Source organism: Phyllostomus hastatus, unplaced genomic scaffold (assembly GCF_019186645.2).
Source record: "Phyllostomus hastatus isolate PE091 unplaced genomic scaffold, TTU_PhHast_1.1 phas_contig_40, whole genome shotgun sequence".
NCBI lineage: Eukaryota > Metazoa > Chordata > Mammalia > Chiroptera > Phyllostomidae > Phyllostomus > Phyllostomus hastatus.
The window spans coordinates 72,968,907-72,989,068 of record NW_025333872.1 but is presented as its reverse complement, the minus strand read 5'-3'; the positions used below and the strand labels follow the sequence as shown (position 1 = coordinate 72,989,068).

At 37.7% G+C, this 20,162-nt stretch overlaps 1 protein-coding gene across 5 annotated transcripts in view; it reads right to left on the bottom strand.

Annotated features, from left to right (window-relative positions):
• Positions 1-20,162, bottom strand: part of LAMA2 (laminin subunit alpha 2) — a 517,841-nt gene that overhangs the window by 180,353 nt on the left and 317,326 nt on the right. For 3 of the 5 annotated variants that reach the window (XM_045842659.1, XM_045842661.1, XM_045842660.1), the window contains 5 exons: positions 17,884-17,970; positions 10,259-10,470; positions 5,859-5,965; positions 4,877-5,140; positions 581-761 (listed from right to left, as the gene is read on the bottom strand). In XM_045842659.1, coding sequence (XP_045698615.1) covers positions 581-761; positions 4,877-5,140; positions 5,859-5,965; positions 10,259-10,470; positions 17,884-17,970 — 851 coding nt within the window. The remainder of the gene's footprint in view (positions 1-580; positions 762-4,876; positions 5,141-5,858; positions 5,966-10,258; positions 10,471-17,883; positions 17,971-20,162) is intronic. The other 2 variants (XM_045842662.1, XM_045842663.1) reach the window with 1 other exon arrangement.

The window sequence follows — 20,162 nt, the reverse complement described above, 5'->3', positions numbered from 1 at the left end:
GGTACTGAGAGTATAGAAGTATCATCAATATTGAATCAGTGAGTTTAGTAAGCAAAGGTTAGTAGGTTGGAATAAGGGTCAATTCCATATTAGTGGCACATAAATCGATGCTAATGTTGAGTCTTTACTTTCAACTATTTTGTGCTAATTTTACTCTCTGTACCAGGATTGTCAGAAGGCTGTGGCTGGACATAGGAGAATACTGCCTGGGCAAATCATGTTAGAAACGCCTGCGTGCATTTTCCTACAAACTGAAAAATATCTAGAGCCAATCTGTTTCTTTCCACAGTTTTCAAGACACAGTCAGGAAAAGACAGAGCAGAACTGGGGTTTGCTGATGCATTTGTATCTAGTACTTGCAAATTCAGTTATCTCTAGGGCAGTGTCACAAATTGCAATGTATTTCTTTTGCTAATTTATTTAAAATAAATATATATTTCTTATTAGGTTAAATATTTTGTAGCATATATTTGTTATCGGATGCCTCTTCTTTAATATCGGGGACCCCTGCCCAACAAACTTGCAAGACACCCCGACCAGAGAGGAAGGGGTAGGGCTCAGGCTCCTTCAGATTGCAGACCTGTGCATCCTCCTTCTTGGAAGTTGAAATGACCATGGGCGCAGTGGTCACATTTCTTTCCTGTCACTCCAGGCTGGCACCAACACTGACCACTGTCATCACAGTCGAATGATTTAGACCCAAAGGAATTGCAGTTGCAGGGAGCACACCCTCTTGATGACTGTAGGCCAAAGGTTTCAGGCTGCCATGGAAAGGAAAGAGGAACATTAAATTTAAATCAATTCATTCACTATAGAACAAGATGCAGAGTACTAAAACATCAGGCAGGGGAAAAGGAGCCTAGCGGTTATGAAGGTTTCCTCACTGGTGTTATGACAACTGAGTTGTCGTTCAAGCTAATGGAATGATTTTTATAATAACCAAAGAGAAAAGTTCAATTACTTTAAATTTCATCAAGATAAAAGCAGAATTAGGGCATTATCATTCAGTCAGATATATTTTCACTAGCTTTTCCCTATACTTCCTAAGATTCTAACAGCACTGTGGAAATAAGTTATGGCTGGTCTTTTTATTTTAATTAAAAATTTTATTTGCCAAAATCCTACTAATCTGCATTGATTACTTTCAGATCCTATGAACTCTTTCTACTTGGTAAAAACATTTTCAATATTGTTACTTGCAGCCTAAAATTAAAATAAATTATTCCCTCTAATATTTGATCTAACATTTTTTACATATTCATAAATACTTCTAATAGTCACTACAGGGCTCACATTATAAATATAATTTACAGCTTATGACTACACTGACAAAATAATTGGTTTGACAAACATCTAGATTCTTGGGTTTCATCCTAACAATAGCAATTGATTTATGAAGACATACATCAAAGATTGGGTAAGTGAAGGAAAACTTTTATAGTCTGATGAGTTATTCATATGCATATCTCACCTATTTATAACAAGTAAATTTCTTTGGTCACACTTTCATTACTAGCATTGGATGACTTTCTTGAAATACATGTTATCAGACCTAGAGTGACTGTAAGAAAATCTTGATGGGTTAAAAATTACTCCTATTACAAAGAGGGAAGCACATATCCTATTTAAAGTACATAGAGGTTATCCTTTTAAATATAAAGTATGTCACATGATTATGATATTTTAATCTAGAAAATCAGTCTCAGTAATTACATTTTTCTAAAAATAATTCCTATTTAGAAAATCATACTTAATAATTACTTCTTTGGGAAAAAAAATCTTGCTACTTAATGTAATCCACTCAAAGAGAAGTGAATAAGTTGCATTATGTATTTTTACCATTATTGTTAACAGTATTAAAAATAACTTGTAGAGAACAAAATTACACTAAAAATTATTCTTTTAAAATGACTGTAGCTAAGAATAGTTTTGTATTTAAAATATAAAATAGGTTGAATAAGTTTGATAACCATTTTACTTAGTATTTACTGAGAACTTTATTTTTATTTCTTGTTCTAATTCAGATTGCACTACACGATTAAAGAGAGTGTACATCAGTCCTAACAAATGACCTAATGCATGACATTAACATTAAATTCAATTATATTAAAAAATGTAATTTTTTTCAAAAAATAATTTAATGTAAAATTCTAGATATCTGGCCTAGAGAAATACCCAGAATTGGGAAAATGGTTAAAATACAAGCATGCCCATTACAATATTATTTAGCATAGTGAGAAACCATAGAAGCACTGGAATGTTCAATGTTAGAGCCAATTTGAATGAACTAAATTATGATACGTTCATACTAGGAAATGATATGCAATCATTAAATTCTGTTTTGAAGCAGATTTAATGACATGAATATGCTTAGTATATAGCATTGAGCAAAATCTCAGAAAGCAGAATACAAAATTATATATACACTGTGATTCTAATTACATACCTATAATGACACATCTACCACTCAGGTACACACAAATAGAAACATATATACATAATATAGTAAAATATTTTTTAAAGTATCTGAATCACAGAAGTAGTACTTTGCATTTGCTTTTGTTCCCTAAATATTCTTGACTTAGAAATCTGAATTATAGAGATAGTACTTTATATTCATCTCTATATCCTAAATTTTTCTTTACTTAGCATATTTATCTACATGCATATAAAATAGATACACATATCTATTTTAATGGGCAAATTAATGCAATATTAGGTAAGCTTGCAAATCATAGTTACTAAAAAATTCCAAACTTGATATATAGAGAAATGTACAAGAAGACATGTCTCCATCATACTTTTCTGTTTAAATGATGCAATTTTAAAGGCTAAGCTATACAAAAACAAATACTACTAAATTTCAGTAAGACAATTTTAACAAATTTAATGTTCAAAATTATATTTCAGAGACTAGAAAAATCCTCTGAAGTAAACAAATTTAAAAAGCAAATATTCCTTGTCAGTCATCAAAATTAATGAGGTGAAACAAATATGGGAGAGAGCGCCAGTCAGTCTCACCAGGAAGTCTGTCGAGCTCCCATAAATTATTCTTATTGGGATAGTAATAACAACTAGAACTTACATATTGTGCTATGTGCCTAGCACTGTTCTAAAGCCCTTTATAAACAGTAATTCATTTAATACTCAAGACAATTGGGAGATGAATATAATCACCTTTTTACAGAGTGGTGACACTGAGGCACAGAAAAATCCAGTAATTTGCCTAAGGTCACCAGCTTGCCAGTGGTGGAGTCAAGATTCCCAATCAGCCTGCCTGCCTTCTGAGTCTGTACATTTAACTCCCACTTACTGCCTCAGGGGAAATGTGGTCTGAGGACAGTACACTGCTTTCTACAACAGTGCTGTAAGGTATGCAGGAAAAGAGCATGAATGGGAGTTGAATTTCTGATAAATTTACATACTGGAAACATTGTGATCAGTTACTATGCCTTTCTTTTACTTTGTGTATGTATTTCTTATTCAAAAACATAATCTTGTGTGAAGATTTCTTCATTTAGTAACGATAGTATTCATGATACCTAGGATTTACAAGGAACTCTCCACGTCTGCCTGGACTTTACGCACTGCTCTCAGGACTACCCTGAGACAGTCACGGAGGCGTCTGAACCACCCACCCTTCTTGCAAGAGAGCCTGCAATGAGGTGAGTCACTGACGGACACCTTCCAGCGTCCATTCTTCTGGAGCTCACACCAGGGCTGGCATCTTCTAGTCAATGAGTGATTACAGTAAAGTACTAGAATCTTTTCCCCATTGGCCTGGCCAAGGATTGGGATTTGGGCAGAATGCACCAAATGAGGCTTTTCTACCCATTCTTTCCTTCCCTGTCTCCCTTCACATAGTCAGACCTGCACTGCAGCGGCAGGCTCCCTGTATACTATACTCCCTCCTCCTTCCCCCTTCACACACATTAATCTCTTGGCGTCTGACTCCTGGAAAACCCAAAGAGATGCAATCCCTATGAAGCAGGCCCTACCAGAGATGAAGACACTGAATTACAGGATGATTTAAGGAACTGTTTCATAGCTAGAAAGTGGTGAGGCTGCAATTTGACCTGAGGGAGTCTGAAATGGGAACTTGTTTTCTTAAAAATGTCAATAGAGCCAAGAAAAAAAAACATGCTTTGCTTCTTTACTATGTACTTCCTTCTCACTTTCTTCTGTCCCCTACACTCAACTCCCGTGCAGGCCCTGATTCCACACTGGCAAGTCTTGCCTCCACTGCTCTGTGGATTGGCTGCAGAGCTAGCCTTCCCTCCCACCTTCCTCTCTCCCTTCCTGCCATCATCTGTTTTGTTTTGTCTTGTAATAAGAAGGTGCCAAATTATGTAGCAGAAAATACGCTCCTTACTTTATGTACATTGTGCATTTACAGTGTGTAAAATGCATTTCTTGTGTTTGTTGTATACTATATCAAAATTAGGGTGTGGACACGTAACCCAATCACTCATTATGCTGAAATTGTCAGGTCAATGGGCTGAATTTTCTTGGGCAAGTTCACTTTCTTTGCTAGATTTCCCGTTTTTTGTTCATTCATAGAACAGAGTATGCTCCAATGATGCCCGAGGCCCTTTGTACTTCTGAGACTATAGGTTCCTACACATAAATTTTTCTTTGTTTTCTACACATGCATAATTAATTGAAACTTTATTAACCTATGAACTTGAATATACTTTTAAAAGCATGGATAGCTATTTTTAAAAGGCAAGGCTTCAATCAAAAGCCGTCTTGTTTTGGCATTTGCAACTGGCACGCTTAGCAACCATTTTTCAGTAAAATGGCATCAGGGATTGTCAGCCACAGCACACAGGACATAACATGCCAGGCAAGAGCCATGCAGCGCTTCTGGGATTACCCGAGCTGCGGGCCAGTAGGCTCCCCGAGGACACCCGCTGGAGCTGCTGGAACCCCACCTCTGGGGAGACCCCAGCACCGGCTGCACTCTCCGTGGATGCTCCTCCTGTCGGTGCACCTGCCTGCCCAGGTTGCACTGTTTCCCTACGAAGCCTGATTTACAGACACATCTTCCTGTGGCATCACACTGTGGTGACACAGAGCCAACGGGACTGCAGTCACACAACACACAGAATCGTTTCTCTGGGTCCCACCACATATTCGACTTCAAAAGCCAAGAGAAACATAAAAACAAACAAAAGAAAGAGCATACAATATTATTTAAGAGATAGAAGCAGACGACATTTCCATACTTCCTACAGAAAGGCCCGTGTGAAGACATCTGAGAAATGCTTGTTTCTGTTTACCAGTCGAGAGCACCACAAATACATAGTTAAGTGAGAAGTAGTTCAAATCCACCTGCTCTCCCAGAGGAATCTCAAGGTCTTGCCCTGCTGAAAGGAAGGGCAATTTGTTCAAGAATAGAAAACAAGAGATTTTTTATTACTGTTTCACTTTAGCAAAGGGATGTATCTAAAAACCACTGGAACTAACATCTAAATGATGGAACTAGAACAAACAGATTGCTGAAAGCAAAAGGTATGGTGCATTTTATCGTACCAAAAATGGAAAGGCAAAGGAAGGAATATTTTACTCTCTGTAGGCTAGAGAGTAAATTTTACATCTTCCTTGATTCAGAAACATCTGAAGTACAGTAAATATTGCACACATTCACTGCCAAGGAAATATAGGTTGAAGGGCAAATGCTAGTGCACAGCGAATTTTGTTCCATTTTGAGAAGCCATTTCAATGATCACAGTAATTTCACACATAGAATTAGATGATCCCAAGCCTTTCTTTCAGTACACTAAGGTGTATGTCATCGAAAGCTGATGAGACTGTTCCAAGCAGCAGTAATTCATTGCTCAGCTCCTACTTTTTACCTTACATCTGTCACACCGCTGGCCCAGCACGTTAGCTCTGCATTCACACTGTCCTGTCCTAGGGTGGCAAATCTCAGAGAGGGAGCCATTGGGGTTACAGTGACAGGCTGTAAAGAGAAGAGAGATCAGTCACTGGGAAAAACATTTTAATAGCCTTCATATGCTCATTACATAAAAATATCCCCAAGATGATAACACGGGCAACGATCTTTTAGAATAGAATGTTTTCTGACTTGAGAGATGATCTGTCAGGCAATATGCCATTTGATCCTTACAAGTCTACAAACCATACTAGTAATTCATGGGAAGATTTAGCATAGTACAAGGCTGCGGGATGGATAGGTGATGTAGCTGAGTCCCGCTACAGAACCTCAGTCCCGCGACTCCAGGTAAAAGTTCTCTCAATCACTCCTCTATCTGTTTCACTTCTTTAGAGATATATTCTTGTAACATTTAAAATACTATAATCCCATTTTAAGTAATGCATATTAGCTTTACAGCTAAAAGAATTTTGAGATATTATCAAAATTAATAGCACCAACAGGATAATATTAATACCATTATTAATAAAACAGTATTAATTACTTTTTAAATTTAGTAATTGTTTACTATGTGTGTGATTTGTTTACTATGTGCGTGATTTCCATACTTCCTACAGAAAGGCCCGTGTGAAGACAGCTGAGAAATGCTTGTTTCTGTTTACCTTTTGAGCTGTTAAGCTCAAAATATGAGCTTGAGAAGAAATTAATATATATGCACATATGTATATACACACACATATACCTTTAAGATTAGAAAGTATATAAGATAAAGACATTATTTCAAATGTACTAGGAATTAACATTAAAATTTTTTGAAATAATTTTTATTTTACAACTTCTATACTATCTCTGAAGATAAAAAAAAATACATTGGGTTTAAGTAATCATTTGTATTTTTGTGTTATGAAGTTGGTTGATATTATTCTGAAACATATATCAGTCTAAAAATTAAGTGGCCTTTTCATAAATGTGATAGTAATTAATGGCTTGCTTGGTATTCTATGAGTATATTTTCAATGGTATATATAATTGCATTGATACCAGGATAAAAAATGTAAGGGGGAGGTGATATGGGGATTTAGATCATTATAGATGGTTTTGGTAAATGTTCTATAACATTTCATGTTTCTGAATACTTTGATCTAAGCATAACTTATAAATACAGTATAAATAGCTACTCCATCAGTTTATGCTGTTATTCTGGCCATCTTGTTCCAGATTCTACTTAGTTTTATTGCTTTCCTAAAAACCGATGGCTTTCTTGTCCATAGTCTGGCTGCCAGTGTCTGCCAGCTTCACAGCAGTGAGTGAGAGGGCAAGTGCTTGAGTGGGGAGGGCCCGGTCGGTCTGCAGCCTGTCGCTTCCCACAGGCAGCAGCCCAAGGAGAGTCGGTATTGGGGGTGTGAGGAAAGGCTGAAGAGAATGTTTTCTTCAACTGTTGATTTTATCTGAACACAAGAACTGCTGTACATATTTTAATTTTTTTATGAAAGTTTCTAATGTATGTTATACATAAATGTTTTTAAATCTCAATAGCTTAGAATCTAGAAGCCACTTTTCCTTAGAGTGGGAAATATAAGATTAAATTTACCAAAAATTGTCATCCTAAAAATAATGAAAGCAATACAGATTTTTAAGTGGTATTTTTAAATGAAATGTGTGACATTAGTGTCTTTCTTAATTAATAAGTATTGACAAATTGAAAATAACAAAAGCACTATAAAATTTTAAGGGGCATTTTTAAAGAAATGTATGGCACTTAGATACTATACATAAGTTTGAAAAGCAGGACATATTTCTTTGCACTAGTGTACTTTTCATGGACAAATCTAGGAGAATCTAAAGTAATGCTTTATTGTGACTTTCCTTCTCTTGAGGGCTTCCCCCTATGCATAAAGAGCTATTATATCTATAAAAATTATCAAAATGTATAATAAATGAGTTTCTTATATTTTTAATCTTAATTATATACTGAGGAGCATTAAAAACCATAATTATGTCTATTGCTAATAGCAAGCAGTATAAAAATTGGTGATGATTCAAAAATATTTTCATACGATGTGCTTCTATGTGTTCATAAAGCTTCATGCCACAGACCCCCAATTTACCCAGACTTTGTTTAACCAAGGACGATGCAGCTGCAGAGGAGGCCATCTTAGCTATTGCTCAGATGTCAGCCAACTGGTGATTATGTGCAGTATCTTGTTTAAGGGAAGGATCTGCAGTTACTAATGTCTTGCAAACACCTGCCAACCTGTATCTTTGTCTTTATTCCCACAGAAATATTAAGGGCTTTTCTTGCTTTGCTAACTCCTGACAGTGTAATTGGTGCTGAAAATAGTTTCACACTTAAGGTCTGCTTACACTCACTAATGTTCTGACCCTTAGGTGAGCCACTTTAGGATTTTATTTCCATTTCTGCCCAGAAGGTATAAATACCTGACATCTGTCCTCAGACAGTTGTAAAGGCCTAATGAAATAGTAGAGGTACATTTAGGTTATGTGGCATTTATCTAAAGTATTTCAGGAAAGCTTCAGTGAAAATATCATAATTAGAGATCCTGAGTATAAGGTGATTTATAACTCTTGGCATAAAACAAATTTCCCTAGGGGAGAATCTTAAGAAATTTCAAAAAGGTAACAAGTGGCATTTTTGAAGTATTCCACAGAGACTACTCTGCATTTGAGGTTCAGATCTTTTAGACATTCTGCCTTCAGACCAGTCTTGGGCACTCGTGGTTTAGTGACCACTGTCGGTTTTGTTTCTGCCAATAAAGTCTTTATTAGTTACATGTTGTCTTTTTAAAGAGTTGTTTTTTACAAAGCAAAAAGAAAAAAGAAAAAAAAGTGAAAGAATCTTAGATTTTTGGAGGGACTTATTGGGAAATAGAAAAACAGGTTCAATCAATGATTAACACAGTCCTAAAATGAGCAAACCGCGAGTACTCACGACCACCACAAACACTGCTATGGAAAGGGCTACCCCATGTGAGCACCCCAGGCACCAGGAAGTTCACTGGCTACTGTCTGCAGGAGAGGCCTTAGACCCCACAGACAACTAGGACCCTTTATGTAAATGAAAAAATGAGTCTCAGTGAGGTCAAATGACTTGCCCTGGCTCACATACTAGAAAGTGCAGATCCTCGATGAAGTGTTTGAGTGGGACAATTTCTTAAGCTCCTTATGATTTTACACAGATGCCATAAACCTGCAGTGTTTAAAACTGAGCCTACTGAAAATCTGCCTTAAAAAATCATCCATTTACAGATGATACTAATAAATGTCCATTGTTTCAGAGTGATTTGTTTTTGATTCGACAAACTGTCATCTTCAAATGACAAAAAGCTGGCACTCACCTAACAAATCTATGAGGAGAAAGATGCCTTTCTCATTGACATGGGCATCCTATCAGGTCTTTGGCGCTAACAGCAGAGACAATGACAGAGACTACATTTCCAGTGGTTCCTATATTTTTGCAGTTCCTGGGACCTCGTGAAATGATTGGACAAGTCCTTTCTTACCCAGTGCAGCTGGCAGGAGTAAACTGCTGGGCTGATACTTGTTCTGCTTAAAGATTATGACAGCAGATGAAGCTGACGACGGCAGCGTAAAGCACCTGAGGGCTAATGCAGGCTGACATTCCATTCCACTCTCCACAGCAAGGCCCCCCTCGCATAGTACATTAGCACTACGTAAAGCTTTTGTAAACTCTTTAACACCCTGTATAATAGAGCTAAGGAGGGAAACATGAGGAAGGGGTGTACTGACTAATAGGAATGAAGCCCTACAATAGCTAACTCTGTGGAAGCATAACAGATAACATTCCGTGTATACTCCTAAGGTGAAGGTTAATCAATTAACTATTACAAATACCAGAGTGTAAAAACACTGGCAGAATTTTAACACCTATGATGAGATGTAAAAATGTGAGTTTCACATATGAAAGGAATACAGATTGATAACTACTGATGGATACTAATAAAATAATATGGGCAGATAAATTTATGATTAAACTTGAGGTAAACAATAAAAGTAACTAGGTCTTACCCATTTTCCAAATTCTTCCTTTTTTGCTATGGACATAAGTTTATTTTAAAATCTTTGGTCCACATGCAAACAGAAATATGTGTATCAGTTGAAAAACAATGGTATTTCAACAATGCATCACCTTTCAAATGCTGTACTTTATCAGTTAGTAAAAAATATTTTAGGCTATGCAGACTCTGTGTATAGGCTGTGCATCTATCATACATGTATCACACATAATTTACTACTCTCCCATCCTACTCAAGAACTCATCAGCCACTTTGATGCACAATGCATCAATTCTGTCAGGGGCATCACTAGTTCAGGACTTACGTTGACAGTTCTTTGCATCAACTGCGTCTCCAAAATATCCATCAGCACAGAGCTCACAGTACCGGCCTGTTGTACCTGGCTTACATATCAGACAGGCGCCAGACAAGCTGTCACAGCTGCCAGGGATGGAGAAGTCAAGGTTGTCATTGCACTGGCATGGCTGACATGATCCTCCACGTACAGAAGGTTGTCCAAAATAGCCTTCTGCACACCTAAGGTGAAAAATTTCATCAGTGAGTATTTGGGAAGAATTAATGAAACCCATCGGGGTAATGCTTCTATCGTTTTCACACTACCTCTCTCCCAGGATATGTTTTCCTTTTAAGTGTTCCTTTTCTCCAATGCAAGGTGATTAAAAAATGTTTTTTCCACAACTGCAGTGTAGATACAAGATGAAATCCTGCCAGCCCCACTAGTAATTACATTTCAGCAAGAAAAAAAAAAAACAACCTTGTTGCTGGCACTGAAGACGAGACCAAAGTGTAATAAGAAATCTGCTCCTGGGAATCCGGGTCCATGTTGGAAAGCCTTTGTAGTACAACACGTCACATGTATATACTCCAATTGGCTTTTTTCTGTACAAATGTGTAAGGTTCACATTTCCTTTTTCTGTTTGTGTTGCAGCAAGAGCTTGTTATGAGAAAACAGGCTCACAAAGAAATTCAGTAGTGAGAATTCAAAATTTATTCAACAAAAAATTATAACTCAAATGATCTCACAATTATTTGTGTGGAAGCTATGGGTATCTCTGCCTTAATAATAGGGTTGTATGTATTTGCATATCCACACAGAGGCAGATTTTCACTGAGGAGTCTTTACCAAGATGCACATATGTCTGGATATTACAGTGACATGCCAAAGGGTGATGCTGAACAATGCCCACAACTCATATTAGCAAACTCTAGTTTTTTTAAAGGGCTACACAATATTTTAGGTATTATTGGGAAAACAAAAGTTCTTTATGAAGCATGGCAGGAATTTTAAAAGTAAAGTATCAAAACATCCTTTTTTCATGTTACATTTTCAATTGCTACTTTGGGTCATAGATGCACAAATACATCTTTATTGTAAACACCTATTTATATTCTGCTCTGTCCTCTATTTCAATTGTTTGCTCATGCTTCCTATTAAGCCGCACTTGGCAAAAGAGAAGCAAAAGAGTGTATCTGAAATGTTATGGTCAGGGTAGCTCTGTTATCTGTGCTGTCTTAGCAAAATAAATAGTCTTTTTCAGCAAGGCTCAAAATTGAAGTGGAGCAAAAACCATGTGGAAGAATATAATTTCTACAGAACACTACTTTATGCTCATGTCCTCACAGATGTGTGAGTCATTGTGTAGAGAAATGCTCTCTACCACTGGAAGGAGAAATGGTTTAAATCCAGTACATCACATGAGAATACTTTAATATCATCACAATGATGGCACTAAATCATTACTTTGGTAAGATACATTAATTATTCTAAGTTTTCCAGAAGATTTATAGATGCCATAATAGTCTGGCAAACTTAAACTTTTTTAAAAAAGATTTTATTTATTTATTTTTAGAGAGGGAAGGGAGGGAGAAAGAAAGAGAGGGAGAAATATCAATGTGCGGTTGCTGGGGTCCGTGGCCTGCAACCCAGGCATGTGCCCTGACTGGGACTGGGAATCGAACCTGCGATGCTTTGGTTCGCAGCCCGTGCTCAACCCACTGCGCTACACCAGCCAGGGCTCAGATTTAAACTTTTATCATAATTTTTAAATGAGATAGTTCTTTAAATTATATTCACAAAATATTTTATGAATTGCCAAAGTCATTGTATAAATATTGTATAAATATATTTGTGGGTGGAAAAACACTGCCACCTACAAATATAACTTCTCATTAATTATCTTTTGTAAGATATGAACTAACATTTGAGTGCTTAAAATTCCCCTGAGATCACTTCAGGAGTAGCTTTGCCAGAGATAATAGAAAGATCCTTTTAAATTTTAACCCAATTCTTCTTGCCTCACTTGATATTCAGAGCTTGTAATCACATCCACATACATTCACATCTCATTTTGTTTACCATTAGGAAGTGACTTTGCTCCACTAGAATAACGATATACAATGATCATTATCACAGCCAACAAAAACCCATTATTTTCAACTCACTTTCCTCAAAATGACTGACTGCCCTCAGCAGAGATGGTATTATATAATAAGACCCGCAGATTTTTATCAACATAGATACCAATTAGTAAGTCCAAAATTCTCCCACAATAAAAAAAAACCCTCAGTCCATGAGAAAATAACTATAATTAAATAGAATAACTGAAGAAGCATCTAGAAGCATCTGCATTTTCTTTTGTGGTAGGACACATAAGAAAACTTACTGAATATACATGATAGATAATTCATATGCCACTTTATTGAAAGTGTGCATTTAGGTTTTATTACTGATGCATGTAGGTGTATGTATTTCTACCCATACAATAGTATTCTTACATATTTATAAAAAAGTTTCAATAGAAATTCAGAAGTGATTCCAGGGTCAGTGAATGCAATAGTGCTAATCATATAACTTTTATTAGTAATAATAGTGTTGTATAGTTTGATCACGTTGGACTCAGCTAGTAAAATTTACTGTAAATCACAGTCCTTTGGACCTTTTCAGCTTCTCAGAAGTTCCCTCCACCAACATTAGTTTTAATGTAAAATCTCAAGTCCTCTCATTTTCATGTGCAAAGTAGAATGAGGACTTTTTTATTAGTAAAAAGAGTTTATTGGATTTCTTGCTAGAGAGGAACACCTTGACATGACTAGGTCACTGTTCTTTTCTACATTTGTTAACTTTTTAATCCAATTACAGTATTTTAGAAAAAGACCTTTTAAATGTAGATGACACTCCAGATAACACCTGCAGTTATGGTTGTTTCTCTTGATGACTTAGGAACAATACAGAGGAAGAGAGACGGAGATAGAAGGTAGAGAGAGAGATGATGGAGATAAAGGTAGACATAGAAAGAATGACAGAAGTGGAGCGAGAGAACAATGAGAAGAAAGCAACACTGGTGAGGCTTTTAGCGCGCTGTACTCCGTTGTTTCTTTGACAGCATTTGCTTGAAATCTGTGCCCTGTGTTTCTATTAGCTATGGACTGAAAACGGTGCTTCAGTCTCCCTAAGCACATTAGTAAAGCTCTTGCTTATTCCCCTCCCACCCTTCCTCAAACATCTACTGAGCACTTTTATATGTTACTAATATAAATAAGGCGCAGTCTTTATACTATGATCTATGAAGAAAAAAGACATGCTCAAAAAAGTGGCACTGAACTGCTAGAGATAAACAAAAACTGTTATGGAAGCACAGAAAGGGGCAACCAACTCAGACTGGCATTAATTAAGGGCACTTTCAGGATGATAGAACTGAATTTGAAGAGTTGAGCAGACAGAGGAGTGGAAAGGATGCAGTGTTCCAGGCAGAGGGAACAGAATTGTCAAAGACAGAGTAGGGATGGCTGGAGTATAAATGTAAATGGCTGTGCAATAATTCTGTATTCTTACTATCTTCCATTTGGCTGAATCAGCTAAAGACTGCATGTATGGTGTCTTTCTGCAAATTAGAAAAGAAAAAGGACCCCTCTGGGCATATGCCAAAAAAATGAAGAGATAGCAGACACAGCTGGGCACTGAGACACAATACAGCAGGTGTTTTGGCAAAAAGAGGGCTCACTAGATCTGACCCCCTAATCTCGCCCTTGACTGAGTCCTTTTGTATAGTATGGAAACTGTGAAAGCACATGAGTAGCCCTTTGAAACCTCCCATGGAGTCACAGTTTTGCTAATAGTACAATCAGGTTAGTATAGGTGTCTCTGTTCCCTCCCCACCCCGAATCCCCATGCTCTGTACCCAGGTTCAAGGGCTCAAGGAGACTGAAACACGAGTAGAACCTCACCAGCACAGTGATCAGATGACAATTAGACTAGATTCAAATTTGGGCATTTCTGAAGTAGAGAACATCTTGTTGGAGTTTCAGAATTAAAATTTAAAAAACAAAAAAGAATTCTTTGACAATGAATATGAATCATGTGGACAAAATTGTCAGTGATTTTTCCAAATATTAAGCAATTAGATTCAAATACCTTCTGCATTCTCAGTAGCAATTGTGCAATTAATCCTGACTATCACCTCTCTCCTCACTTAAGGAGTTGTTAAACGTTGGCCAGCTAGGGAGGGACAGGGTTTAAAGAGTCCACACACCCCATTAATTCTTGTGTGGATCTGTGGATCCCACTGGGTGAACTTGCCATAGTCTTTTTAGTGTCTTTCTCCATGGTGTGTGATCTGTGGCTGAGGCTACAAAGTTCTTCTGAAAGTAGCTCCAACCCTAGTGGAGCAGGTATCATTAACACTTAGTTCACTTTTTTCTCCTTGTTCCTTTTAATTTCTCTCAATGCTCCAACGCTTATCCCTTTTCGCCTATCTAGATACTGTCTCCTTGTTTTTCTATTTTTCTCCTGTTTTCCGGAGGATAAAAGACTACAATCCTAGCAAAGTGCCATGATAAATACCTGTTCACCCACTATCTTCTTATTTATTTGGTTTAAAACATTTCCCAGAGGAAAGCAGTGATATCTCCAAATGTGGGCACTTTAGCTGCAAGCAGGAGTTTCCCAAAACTCTAACTAGAACTCTACAGGTAACAGAATAGCACTCAATATTTTGTCATAACTTGTTTTACTCTTTCTTCTTTATCATGATTTTTCTTCATTCTCTCAATTCAAGCAGCAAGGCCATCTTGTACTATGTGACAGAGTGAAGGGATTGGACGGGCAAGAAAGAAGAAGCATGGAAATATCTGGGACTTCAGCCTCCCAAGTCACTATTTTTATGAATTTGGCACCTCTTTCTGCAATTCAACCCCAAAGAGAAAATGGGGTGGAGGTGGAAAGGCAAAAGAAGAGCAGTGAGGAGAACCGACTATTGGAGAGTCCCAGTGTGGAATGAAAGCAGCAGAATGAGCCCTGTGCCCCCCGAGTGGTATGAAAAGAGTGGATGGAGTTGCTAGACCTGAAGGGAAAGTAATCAAGAGGACGTGGTAAAGGGAGAGGTCAGCAGAAACACACCTGGATTAATTACTCAGGGCAGGTTGGCCCCACTACATGTTCATTACCCAAAATACACACTCAGCCACATATGTGTGCATATGTGAGTGCACATGCACACACACACTCAAGCATTCAAGACTTCTGGTACTAAGTATGCTTGTTAGAACTTGGGTTCAAGCCTGGGAAGTGGAGAGAAGGGAAAAACTTAGTTTTTAAAAAGACTGAGATATAACTGACATATAACATCGTGTAACTTTAAAGATTACTTGACAGGTTATGTTCCAACGTTCTCACAGCTTCTACCTGTGGCTAACTAAGTATCAGAATAGAAATTAAATTGAGATAAAGAATGTAAAGTTATAACTCCTGCTCACCTGAGCTGTACTCTGAGATGTATTCTTGCAGTCTCTTAAAAGCAGGAAGTGCATGGTGACATAAAACTTGAAAACATTGAGTTCAACAAATTGAATGGACTTCCTCACTCCAGGAGGTGTCAGACTTTTAACATGTTAATACATACTTCCCAAGCTTATGTGACCCCAGCACTCTCTTCCAAGGACATCTACCACTTGGGAAACACTGCTTTCATCTCCCAATGCTGATTTTATGTAGATGATGTGCATAACATGATTACAGCAATCACTTACAGAATAGTGCTGATGATGAGATTTTAGTATTTCCTCCTCACCTTAACTCTTATACCCCCTCCCTTCTACTGAAGCCTACACATTTCAGAAAATGTTTCTCCTGAACGTTTTTGGACCCAACTAAGGGACTTTTTCAGTTATATAAATACAGAGAAATGATAAACCCTAAGTGTCCTTGGAAAATCCCAGTCCAAATTCTTACTGGAAAAATATACAACCCCATCCTGTATACATTAACCATTTAAGACTATTTTTGACTGCGAAACTTGGAAATTAGATGTGCCATTTGATAAGCTGCATGGGAATGTTTCCATCTTTCTTTAACCAGGTTAGCAAAGACCTGTTTAGGGTTTAGACAGGAAATCATGCCCTTTGTCAGCTATTTCTCTCCTTAATGATTTTGATTATTCAGATTAGGATTCTCTCCAGAACCCATTCAACCATTCCCACCCTTGTTAAAGATGTGAACTGCGTGAGGACAAGGATTGTATAGTGCACATCTGTCCGTATGCTCTGTCTATTCCTGGGCCTAGCACATAGTAGTTGCTAAATGAATATAAGACTTTAAACTGTAGATGGTTCAGAAACTATTGTCTACCATGCACAGAAAATGCAGAGGATGAAGCAAATCAACATAAAGACATCAGAGACTATACTCAACTATGTAAGTGGATTTAGTGGCTTTACATGACAGAACAGCTGTCATTTTCTAGTTGCTCCAAAAAAAAAAGCTGCCTGTCGTCAGCTGGAGGGCATGTGGGGGTGGTGGACATTAGGCATTTGATGTAATCTGTCCTGGCAATGATTTGTTCTGCAATTATTGTAAGTAATATACACATGTCCTCTTTAAAAAAAAACAATTAAAGACCTCCAGTTTCTTGATTGTGGATAAATCCTTCCTACTTCATTTCTGTTCTCCCACTACTAATTTGCAGTTGCTTCCATACTCACAAATAGTACTTGTTGCTGCTAGTAACTGTCACTGGCACTTTGTCCACAGACTGCTAGCTGCTGGCTAAATGCACTCTGGGAGATCAGTTCCAGCTTCATTTATGCACACTGGTCAAATAGGGGTGATGATTGCCAAGAGGACAGGAAAGGACTGGCAGAAACAGCCCTCTGTGGTGCTCGCCTGGTGAGGGTGGGTAAGATCAGGTCACACCCTCTGTTCCCCAGCCTGCTCCCCAGTGATGGCAGCAAAGGGGACTGTTTTAAGTGCCAAAATTAGAGGTGTTGTGTTTGCCAATGATATCAAGGGAAACATTTTGTACCATTTTCATACTGAAACTGAAATCCATTTGAGACTTTCCTTCAAAGAGATTTTAGGAGGAAAAATGGTCACAGGAATTATATATAATAATATCTACAATTCCATGGCCAGTCTACTAAAAATCAACCAGAATTAAAATACTGGCTTAGAAGTACTCAGAAGAGGATATAAATAAGGCTAATAAATTACATTTTATTTCTATTTTCAAATTATAGTTAAGGTAAATTATGAACCACTTGCTGAACTATGAACTACACATTTAAGGCACATTTTAAGGATAAAAAGCTAATTATGAAAAATAAACGGTGCCAATGTAGACAGTCAGATAAATCTTAAAGTGCATGTCTTTCCACTCGAGCAATACTTTCTAGAAAGGTCGTAGGCTAATGCTTAACCTTTAAGATTAAAACATGAATCAAACATTCTCAAGTGAGTCAAAATTTATGGAGCAATTTCTAGAGAATAAATAAACTATAAAAATATAATGCATTTGTATGACAAGCGTGTTGAGAAACTTTCTTTCATCTCTCCGAGTGTGGTGGCTTTTCTGGGGCAGTGCAAAGGATGATGATGCCTGTGGTTTTACAGCTCCCAAGGCAGAAATCATTTTGAAAGACAGTGGAGCCCGTGCTTACCTCTCGCAGCGTGGTCCTGTGTACCCGACAGGGCATTCATCACAGATCAATCCAAGACTTCGGTCTAAATGGCACGTCGGGCTAAAGCTATGTTGATGTTGGCGGGGAGCAACAGGGACAAGGAAGAAGCACATACACAAAGTCATTAGCAGCACATTTTCATTTCTCTTTCTCCAGGACTGCTGTGACAAAAGGGGACAGGCTGGTCATTCTCGTCTCACAGACAGAGATTAGGGTCTGGCCAATTGAGGATGAAATGACACTGCTATTTCTGCAGATGTGAATATAGCCCAGTGGAGAGCAATATTCCAGTGATATGTTATTAACTGACTTTTGACTGTTCTGGGTCTACAGTCATCAGTAACAAGTGGACTGTACTGCTCCTCTCTAGGAATTCCCCAGGCCTTGCAAAATACAGCCTTGCATTCTTTCTTTCCAGCCAAGTCCTTCTGAAATTGAAGCCTCCCAGAAAAATCTGTTAGAGATTTTGGAGAACTCAGTATATGGCAGTGAAAGTGGTGGTAGTAGTGATCGTGGTGATAGTGGTGCTGGTGGCGATGGGGTCCCTACTTCCAGTGTTGCTACCACAGGTGTGTGAGTGTGTGTACATGTGTGCACACCTGCAGGCTGCTGCACTTATGTACTCACGGGCACGCTGTGAACACAGAAGGAAGCCTTCGAAAAGCTTTCACTAGAGATCAAAAACATGTATTCTGCCTAAATTTATAATTTAGAAATCAAAGAAACCAAAACAATCTGTCCATTTCTCAACTTCTGGTACGTTCCAAAGTTTACCTCTCTTTTTACACCTATTTCCCATGAGGGTCTGAAGTAACAGAGTTGACCACCGATCCTGAAAGCAGCCAAGTAACTACATGTTAGCTTTACCCTTCAATGACATATTCAACTCTGGCCGTACTTCTTTGCCTTGTGACACACACCTCTCATACGTGACGCCTTACCTCAAGATTGATTGACATGATGGCTCTCTGAAGGACCATATACTATTTTGCACCCTGTGAGTTCTGCTGCTCTATCATTTTAAAAGGAATTGCCCCCTATTAATCTTTCTCCCATTATGTCATCTCTAAATAGATTTATTTTCTATTATTTATGACAGGACAATTCAGGAGACGCTTCCTTGATGGCTAAATGAATTAAAGAGAGAACAACAAATTAACTGGTGCCAAGTCCTGATCTCGTTCCGCTCCTGACACTGGCATGACTTTGGGATACTTTCTTAACTTGTGCAGATCAAATCACTGGCACTATTTTGAATAGTATTTTTCTGGCTTAACTCATAGTCATCCTGCAAAGATTTAATAATCCTAATTTTTTTATAGTAGCAAACTATCAGAACCAAGTAGTTCTATTATTTTAAACATTTCAGCTCAGTGGTAAGTCTAAATTAATCTGTTACAGTAAGGGGCAGGGGGAAGGGCTCTTGGTCTGCTGTAAAATCTTAAGTTTACAAATACTACCCAGATAAAATATTTCACATTAAAGGGTTCTGGTGGCTTCCATACATAGCAGAACCAAGACACACCCAGTCTGTGCTCTGTGAGGAGAACCACCACTTAGAGGGCAGCCTGTGGTTTGCCCCCTGCAACCCCAGGGAGCTCACCGTGGCTGATAGTCTTGCCAGGTGTGCGTATGCACCGAAGAGGCACGCGTCAAAATGAAAACAAACAGGATTTCCCCTCCCTCGCCCTGTGATTTGCTATTGTTTTCAGACATAAAGGGAGAGACTAGATTTTGACAAATTTCTAGAATCTGTGTTATGTCTTCTTTTAAGACTGGAATTCTATAAATATTTCATCATATATGAAGAATGCCTCTAACTAGAAACTCTAGGTTTCTCACTAATGTGGGACTATAGTGACTGAAAGAAAACCACACAAATTATTTTTTAAAATCCTAAATCAGTTTATCATAAGTCATATGAAAGGTACATGACAAGGCTTCTGACACTTTAAAACTATTTATAAAATAGATTTCAAACTTTAAACATACCCATGCATTGCTTGAAACCAATAGAAGTAAATTAAAATGCTGTCATTGACAAAAGTCAAACTTTTTTTAAGAAATGACAATATATTCTATTTGACTAGCTTTTTACATATCCAGAGTGATTTTGCAAATATTTTATTACACTTTTCCAAAATTGTATGAGTTGGTTGGGGCAGGCATAATTTTTCTTGCCCAAGGTCATAGCCAGGAGAATTTATTTAGCATGGGCTCCAGGGACCCAGGGCTTCTGAATTCTAATCTGATGCTCT